Source organism: Fragaria vesca, linkage group LG5 (genome assembly GCF_000184155.1).
Source record: "Fragaria vesca subsp. vesca linkage group LG5, FraVesHawaii_1.0, whole genome shotgun sequence".
NCBI lineage: Eukaryota > Viridiplantae > Streptophyta > Magnoliopsida > Rosales > Rosaceae > Fragaria > Fragaria vesca.
In genome coordinates, this window is record NC_020495.1 from 9,260,628 (window position 1) to 9,269,852 (window position 9,225).

At 37.8% G+C, this 9,225-nt stretch overlaps 2 protein-coding genes across 2 annotated transcripts in view; both read right to left on the bottom strand.

Moving 5' to 3' along the window:
• The window catches only part of LOC101303233, a 3,191-nt gene extending 644 nt beyond the window's left edge, over nucleotides 1-2,547 (bottom strand). Inside the window, exons 1-4 of the mRNA XM_004301157.1 lie at nucleotides 2,373-2,547; nucleotides 2,246-2,277; nucleotides 993-1,184; nucleotides 663-733 (exon numbers count right to left, since the gene is read on the bottom strand). Coding sequence (XP_004301205.1) covers nucleotides 663-733; nucleotides 993-1,184; nucleotides 2,246-2,277; nucleotides 2,373-2,458 — 381 coding nt within the window. The 5' untranslated portion in view covers nucleotides 2,459-2,547. The remainder of the gene's footprint in view (nucleotides 1-662; nucleotides 734-992; nucleotides 1,185-2,245; nucleotides 2,278-2,372) is intronic.
• Nucleotides 2,548-3,061: 514 nt separating this feature from the next.
• Nucleotides 3,062-8,594, bottom strand: LOC101303523. The gene is made up of 7 exons (XM_004301158.1): nucleotides 8,132-8,594; nucleotides 7,696-7,946; nucleotides 6,629-7,328; nucleotides 6,078-6,444; nucleotides 5,787-5,881; nucleotides 4,283-4,477; nucleotides 3,062-3,867 (listed from the first exon to the last, which is right to left on the bottom strand). The coding sequence occupies exons 1-7, from the start codon at nucleotides 8,312-8,314 to the stop codon at nucleotides 3,247-3,249; spliced, it is 2,412 nt and encodes an 803-aa protein (XP_004301206.1). The 5' UTR covers nucleotides 8,315-8,594; the 3' UTR covers nucleotides 3,062-3,246.
• Between the last annotated feature and the right edge of the window lie 631 nt (nucleotides 8,595-9,225).

Sequence of the window (9,225 nt, forward strand, 5' to 3'; positions counted from 1 at the left end):
AAAAAAAAAGAAGATGAGAACCAAAAACACAGAAATTTGTAGGACATGAAAATTTGCCAATTCAAACATCCACTCAGGGCAATAAACTCGAGTCTGCCTGTGTCAGATACTTTTTGAGATGATTAAATAATATATGTTCCTACTGGCTTAGACTAGAGTGGTTAAGATTCTTGTCATAATTTTCATCCTTCTTTTGGTAAGTATACTTCATCAAGAAATGATTTGCCAAGTATAAATAGATTCTATAGATCGAACCATACAGAAATGTAAGGTGTGTCCTCATGACAAAACATTCGCAGGATCACATGCTTGAAGATCTGAACCACAAAATAATTATTCAGACTCAGCTGTGTTCAATTTACCCTGCTCCTAATCTTTCCATGGCTCACTACTAGTACTTGCTAAAATCTTCCCAAACAAATGCTAAATCAGACTCTTTCAAATCTTCATGTGCATGAATACGTGATACCAGTTCTTATGATTATTTTCTTTCAGTTATTACAGAGTTTGCAAAGTTTTTTTTTTTTCATAGTTTTTTAGTGAACAATATCTTGGCCCCAAAAAAAATGAACTATATCATCTATATCGACAGTTTGGCTATCTTAAAAACTTGAATATGTCTTTACTTTCATGCACGCTATGATATAAAACCTCAAAATAACCAAAGAGTTCTTCCACTGACCTGATAGATCTACAGATGGATCATTGAAGCAATGCATTGCGGCTGCCCAACCTGTGTTGAAGATATGTATATTTCAGGGGATACCATTTGAAATGCATCATAGTTATGCAATTAAGAACCAACTTTAACATCATACAAGTTATCAAAACAAGAAACACATGCACCTTATTTGTTGTCATGCAGTGTTTACGATGCATCAAATGGGGACAGCTATAGTTATATCATTTTTATGGTATTGTGAACATATAAATTTCAAATAATTCCTGAACCAAACATTATAATGATTTTTCAAATACTTGTAGACACATACGATTATTCAAGAGATCGAAAGCTTGACTGCTGCAACACCCCTCCAAAGCTATAAAACAGGGTTGAGAGTTTTCATTTAGAAGACTGCTGCCACCTCCATCCCCATGATCTATAACACCAGAACCTCTTGAAAAGACAATTTGATTCTTTTCCAAATCACTCCCATGTAGATTGTTAGTTCGATCAAACCGCTCTGAAACAATACAACTATATTAGATAATAAGCCAGCACATGCAAGCAATTGCGTACAGACTGCATCCACAAATGCCACAATTTCCTTTGCCATTCAACAACTAGTAAACAAAAGAAATGAAAGTTAGGTGCAAATAAATAACGGAAAACAGCCTTTGGTCTAATGGCACCCTTCCTACCACTGTGATCAAGATAGAATCGCATGAGATATCGATTTAGAATCCAATTATTGATGTAGTCATGTAGACATGAAGGTCATTGATTTAGAAAAACGACGACTATAGATCCCGCAAGAGATATCATTTGGCCCTACTGAAAACAACCGAACAAGAACTTCATTCAATTATATTAAAGGTCTAAAAGTCAGATTGCAGCTCATCTTTTCACTCAATTGTTAGATTCCACCCTTGCCAATTTGCACAAGACCGTCAATTTCTTAGTTTTCCATCCAAGACCTCTGCTAAAGTTGCCTTGGTGCCAAAAATGTGAGGGAACTCCAGTCGTTCCATGTTGGAGAAGATCCCAAATTGTCGAAAGCAATAACAAGCAAAAGCTGTGGAAATTTGAAGATTTTGATTGGAAGAGGTGGAGAGAAGAAGCTAAAGGGAACTGTGGATGAAACCCTAAAAGATAGACATTCAGCGCAAATTTGAAAGTTTTTAAAATGAAACTAATAACATTTGTTGCAGTGCAATTTTACAATTTGGCTGCATTCTAGCTTCTAAGCCTGTGGTCAAGTTACTTGATACGACATAAGAACTACAAATGGCATAAATATATGATTGCCTACACGACACACGAGGAGTTTTAGTCAATCGATCCACACCAATTCGTGTGGCCACTGGTTTGCATTAGTGCTCAAAGAACAGTAAAATTCAAAACACACGACAACATTCCGTGATTCACTGATTCATACATACATTCATACACAGTCAGTCCTGTTGGATACTTGTAATCGAAACACTATTACAAACTCAAACATGAAAGATGCACCTAGAATCAAAATATAAACATTGAACGCAACAAAAAAACGTAGGGAGAAATACAAGGAAATGGTGTTACCTGCGGACTTGCGTCTGTTAAGAGCACGATTTCTGCGATGCAATAAAATAAATCTCAATTTCAGTCAGTTTGTAGGATTAAAATTGGAACAAGATTTGAGTGTTTGTATTGAAAGGAATAATAATACCTCTGATTGGGAGGAGCGTAGCGCTTGACAGCTGAGGTTGGATCTGAAGCGGCGGGTGGTGCCGCTGATGTAGGATTTTCCAGCATCGGAATTTCGGTGGTGGCCACTCACTCTCAGTGTGATGACTTTCTTCTTGTCTCCTTACCAAACAAAGACCGGCAGACCTCCCAAGCTCAAAACAGATAAAAGCATACACATATTATAATATAGCCCGGGTTACTTGTTCTGGGTCGGATCTCTACAATTCGGATACTGGTTCCCTCTCTTTTCTATTTTGTTTTCTACTTTTTTTTATCTTTCTTTTTTTTTATTTTTTTATCAAAGGTCAAAACATATTTGTATCTCGACTAAAACTCTGCGGAGCATAATAGTGGCCAAATACCGTTTAGTTTAGTGACATACGTCATTTGAGTTGTTTATTTGAATAAAAGAAAAAAGAAAAAAAAAGCATATAGTATGTTAGGTAAATTATATGACTTGTCATGGTGTTGGTAAATTACATGATTTGATATGTAAAATTATGTGATGCGTGTGAATCTCCAAATATCCTCCAAAAATTCTTCGGTTTTAAAAGTTCAAGCTTTAAGAAGTCTACTCTGATCCCAAAGGTTCAGAAAGACAATTCAGAAGTACGAGCAGCTTGATAGTTTAGGGTTCCATGAGTAAATGCATGTACACTGATTCTCATATTGATGTAATCCAATATTGCCCATAGATTTTATATCATTGTATGTGAAACACTAAAACTACAGCTGAATCTGATAAAACTTCCACATATACAAGTACAGACACTCGGTTGTTCAGCAATCAAGAATCAAATAAAAGGCTATAGACAACCAAATGACGCAGATATAACTGATCAACTGAAGCTGTTTCATGGTCCTCGCATTTTCTCAACGATGTTCCTACTCTTCTCTTCGATGCTCCGCCTCTTTTCTTCCAATTTCTCCCCCATCTTCTTGCCCAGATCAAGCATTCTTGCTCTTCGCCCCACCCTCTTTGACTTTGATTCATCATCTTCACTGTTAACACTATTCTGTTTATCAAATAAAATTACAGACCTTGATGGAGATTGGCTCTCCGCTATATCATCCAGCTTGTTTTTGCGAGTTTCTTGTGGTTCACCATTCACTAATAATGGGGTTCTTAGTTCTCGGCTGGTCGTATTGTTACTCCCAGCTGACAGACCCTTGGAACCCACTGAAAAGGCTAACCTATTTATGGGGTCATGCCTTGTTTTTTCAACAGAATCGGCTTGTTTGAGTGTACGATTCTTGCCCTGTGAATGATCAGCGGAGGTTCCCCCATCAGATTCCGTCCTGTATTTTTCCTCAGTTGGTACTTCTGAGAAAATAGTACGGGAATCACTCGATTCTTGGTTAACCCATATGAAGGGAGCAGTCTTCCGAGGTACCCAGTCATCCTTTTCTGCTAGCATCCATGGTATGCATACATTTTCAAAGTTTGGAAGCACTAGGGTTTCACGGATTGCTGCCTGTACCAGTGAAATGAAGCTTCAGTAGAAGCCCTAGCAATATTTGTTACTTCATGTTTTAAATTAAAACTCAAGCATAGCATCATGCACATAGACACTATTATCATATGTTCAGTGTCTAAGATCAATTAAAAAATTGAAGGAGCACTTTAAGCAAATTGAAAGGAATAGTAGCTTGTCTCAGTTAAAACAAACGAGGAAAAAAAAATCATAAAATTAATTGTATAAATGCTACTGTCAAGCCAGCTGGCTAGCTGAGTAACCTAGACATAACTAGGCGAAAGATGTCAGAAAGCAACAAGATTTATATTGGTGAAATAAATGGACATCTCATTTATTAGTTTCTTTTTAAGTTATAAGCAAGTTCATGAAATTAATAAAAGGAGAGTTAGTGAAGATGGAAGAAAATCTGTACCTTAAACCGACTTATCAGAAACAAAGCTATGCGGCCACTAGTGATCTTGTGATCTCCCACTGACGAGTCCAGGTTGAAATCTATATCAGGCATGGATGTAAAGCCAAACCACAACCGATCTGAAGGAGGTGGCTTAATATGTAACCGCAATGTTCCTCGAAGGGATGTTATCCTTATTGCCAAAGATAGAGGCACCTTTAATTAGATTTAATCAGTCAGTGAACTGCACAAGTTCTATTTGATGAAAAACTTTTCAAGTTCGAATGCACACATAAATAAGGAAATGTTTGATCTGTTGTTGTTGCGTGTGTGTGTGTTATTGCCAAAGATAGAGGCACCTTTAATTAGATTTAATCAGTAAGTGAACTGCACAAGTTCTATTTGATGAAAAACTTTTCAAGTTCGAATGCACACATAAATAAGGAAATGTTTGATATGTTGTTGTTGTTTGTGTGTGTGTGTCTGTTGTTGTTGTTGTTGTGTGTGTGTGTGTTATTGCCAAAGAAAGAGGCACCTTTAATTAGATTTAATCAGTCAGTGAACTGCACAAGTTCTATTCGATGAAAAACTTTTCAAGTTTGAATGCACACATAAATTAGGAATTGTTTGATCTAAAGGAAATGTTTGATCTGTTGTTGTTGTTTGTTTGTGTGTGTGTGTGTGTGTGTGTTTATTATCAGTATTGTAGTTGATTATCAAAACACTTGGCAATTGTCTCTCCAGAAAGGGCAACTTATGCTGAAGCATGTTTCCTAAATACTACAGTTCATTTCATAAACCATGGTAATGGTTTTCTGCATACCATGAAAAGAAACTTGTATGTCTATAAGATCATGGCTTTCTCTTCTTATGAAAGAGGATACAAAACAAGGTGGACAAGAAATCCATCAAGAGAAAAACACCTGAAGGTTCAACAGAAGTCCCACAAAGCCCAAAACAAAACAAAGCTGCACAGATATTCAGCAAGTCATACTTGACCACATCCTATATAATCTAGATAAACTGCCCAACAATAAGCCATGTGGAGAAAGGGCCTTCTCATTCCCACATTTGACAATTGCAGTTCTAATTTCTTCCTCCTCAAGAATCTATTCTAGCAAAATAGCTTTTCCTCTCTAATGGAGCACCACTCTACCCTATGCACCTTAAAGGTCACATCTAGCCCACTATTTTAGATAACCAATCACGTCTCCCACTATTTGAACCAAGTAACCTTCTGACTTCCAACTCATTCAACACCTCGTTCATCCCTCACCCTCTAACTAATCTAAGAAAAACTACGAATTGAATGTATTTTATAAACTAATTAAACAGGAGAAACAAAGGGCGCAACTCTGCGACACAATGTTGCTCAAAGAAAAAACTTAATAGCAACAATACAGATCTTGATCAAAGTAAACAAAAGCAGTAGTCATGGCATGATTGGAGTCGAGCAACAATAAAGAGGACAAAAAAAGTGCATATGACAATAGAAACAATCACATGCACACACCCATCTACAAACCTGTGAAACTTGTTTGGCTATTGAATTTAGAAGCGACTTCCACCGGGATCCATTACTTGATGCAGACATACTGCTCTTAGAGATTTTTAATCCATCTGCAACACAATTGAAACTGCAATCATATATCATTAACAGTTGTCGAGTTTATCGCAGAAACATTAATTCATATCCAAAATCACCAGAACTACACAACTCCTATCTAGTGCATACACACGACCAACAATCAAAAGTTCAAAAGGTGTATGTGGAAGATGGCAAAATACACAAAGATTATTTCAGTCCTAAGCTAACCTGGTTTCGGATCACACTCCTCCTTAGGATCTACTACATCACCTGCGCCTTCAACAAGATTTAAATGCTTTCCAAAATACTCAAATTCTTCAAAAAGGTCGGATGACATATCCCTAGCAGAGCCTGAATCGGAATCCGCATCCCCAATGCCTTTAGGGAAATCTAATTCACGAACTTCTAATCTTGTTTCAACGTCTAACACTGCACCACCATAATATCCAATGTCAATTTCCAACGCCCACACATCGCTCATGTCCACGGGGACGACTCTCATACCATGTATATAAGGTGGGAGATTGCCAATATTAAGGTCTGTACAGATCACATCACCCACGTAACTTGGGGTCCTCATATTGGACAATGTCCTCTGTCAAAGAAAAAAAATCAGAAAAACATGTTAAAAAGAGAAAACGAACAAGAAAACTATAAAAAGAGAATAGAGTGAGTGTGTCTGTAAAGATGCATTAATGTGCAAGCAAGTCTGTGTGAATATGTGAAGATGAATTCTTGTCCAGCTACATAACTAATTATATCTCATTGAAATACTAGACCTGAATCAGAGCTTGTATGGATCTTTTAATCTCCACGCTACTTTTGGCGTCAAAGAACAGTCGTGATAACAACAAATTCAAACAAAGTGTTCCCTCATCACTACTAAGCTTTTCATCAGACTCTGCATCGGATATGACAGAACTATGACTTTGGCTACCACAATGAGTTAAGGTAGACGCTGGTGGGATAGCCGGGATCGTATTCCCTTCAGTAAAACTTTGAGCTCTCTTCACTGGTGGACTAGGATCGCTCGAGCTAGTCACAGAAACAGAATCCTGGGATGGTCGAAATTTCTCATATATCTTTTTTTCTTCACGACCTAAGGATGATGTCCAGTTCAGCTTGTTATCTGGCTCAACCTTAGCATTTTTCTTACTGAATTTTTTCAAGAACAGACGAACCTTCGAGGGAGAACCATCAACTCTGTTTGCCCTATCTGCAGGCTCAGGAGCAGATACCACTCCAGAATATTTTGTGAACGAGGGGTATCCTGCATTTAACAATGTCAAGTAACATTGAAATTGTTCCTGCAACTTGGCAAACCGGTCAAGTTTTTCTTTGTCATCACATGATGCTGAACGAAGAGCTTTACACCACGATTCTTTCTCCCACGAAGTTTCAAGATATATATAGAAGATCTTACTTCCCTTGTAGAGTATGGCGGTCTTGCTTTCCAATTTCAACGGAAACCTTTTGGCCCTAAAAACAGAAAGAAGATATATTTTTATTAACCGGAGTCAGAATGCACCAGTAACCACTACAAGAGGGATTATGGCGCCATGTAGTTTAGAAGGAGAAAATTAAAACTGCAACTTATACCTTAAGGTAATGGAAAAACATCCCAAACATAATTTTGTAGATTGACAATTAAACCCGAAACCCATCTTAGATAGGTGGTTTTGAAGATAAAAACCAATAATGATAAACTCAGTTTTATTATATTTATATATGTTCATACCCTTCATCCTACTAAATTTACTGGAAGTAAACAATTCGTGTAGCGAGGAAGTAAAACATAACAGGCAGTTAATGAGCAAGAACAATAGTGTGGCAAAGGCTTTATTACCATTTTCTAGAAGCAAGACTCGTAGAAGAAACCGCTTCAATAGTGCAGCTCTTTAACGGAACTGCTGTCTGGGAACCATCTGATTCCTTAAGAAGGAGTAGCTGGTTCTTCAATTTTGCATGTTTTTTAACTGGAGAAACCTCGTAGAATTCCTTCTTTCTCTTTTGCTCTCTTGACACTCTCTGCTCTCTTGACACACTATCCTGCCAACTTTTCGGAACTTTCTCCGGTTCTAGCACCCAAACTACTCCCTAAGACAAACAACAACAAAACTTAAGCCAGCAATAAACCTAGTGACTAGTGATTAGCTCCAAACATAAGCACATTGGGATCGGCAATTTGACTGTCCTTCACAATTGTAATTCAACATGAAAGTAAAATTGAAATTGGGTTTGAACGGTAAATAAATAAGAGAAAGTAAAATTGAAGAGTTTACCTGCTTCGATTCCAGGGATTGGCGACGCTGGGTTTCCTGAGAATCCGGTGGGGCTTGGTTCTCTCTGCGTTTTTTGGTTTTGAGGTTTAATTTGATAATGAAGAAGTAGTAGAGTAGCAAGGCTTCCGCGGCCAAGATCGCCAAAGCCCCAAAGAGAAACCCAATACTCAGCGACGCCAACATTGCCGGAGAATTTCAAATTCCGAATTCGGAAATGTGTATCATAGGAGTTGGTGGGTGGAGAGGCATCGAGTCCTTGAGAAAGTCAAGGGTGTGGGATCCATGAGAGAATATGATACTTGGAAGAAGCGGAAGGAAGAGTTTGGACTTGGAAGGGTTCAAGAATCGGATGCTGGAGGAGAAGCTTCATTTACTTTGTGAGTTTGTGTAGGTGTGGGGAGGAAAGGAACATGATGCTGTGACTAATAACCGTGATGAGTGTGTAATGAAGTTATTATCTCTATGGTCCAGAAATTATGGGCGGTGGGTGACCCAATTCATGAGACACGTATTGCTATGAAACAAAATGATGAACATGTTTCGAGATTATACTTTCAAAATGATATTTTTTATTTGGCGCGGTAACAAGTCATTTTGATTACGTTAGCAAGGTAGTAAAGTATCGTAGTTCATGATAGTATCATAGTAACGGAGGTTTCATGTAGATTTATCGGTCAAAACATCTTATGCCTATAAATGAACAATAAACCAGTCAGGTGAAATGTCTCATTATAACTCCTCTCATTACACTCGATTAAGAAAGAGTCTAACTTGGACGTTGAAGGATTTCTGCATGTACCTTTCATCGATGAGCATTCATAGGTTCTAGACTTCTTCAATTCAATTACCGCTCCAATCCGTATTAAATTAGAGAGTTAAAGTTCTTGACGAATTTTCCCTCTCTAACAAGAGCTACCTTCAACAAAGATACATTTACGATTGAATCTTCTTGTAATAGGTGGACCATCTTTCAACGCAACACACTCACCCAGGTTGGAGGATTTCCAGCCATCACTAGAGAACCATTTGGAACTTTAATCACGAAGCGCGCAACAACAACGCCTTAAAAGAAATTGCCCCATCAAAGTTTAATG

Coding starts and splice junctions, on each gene's coding strand:
- LOC101303523 (XM_004301158.1), bottom strand. CDS start 8,314: ATGTTGGCGTCGCTGAGTATTGGGTTTCTCTTTGGGGCTTTGGCGATC. Junction 7,329..7,695: donor AGTCTTGCTTCTAGAAAATG/GTAATAAAGCCT, acceptor TTCTGTTTTTAG/GGCCAAAAGGTTTCCGTTGA. Junction 4,478..5,786: donor TAGCCAAACAAGTTTCACAG/GTTTGTAGATGG, acceptor ATCTAATTAAAG/GTGCCTCTATCTTTGGCAAT.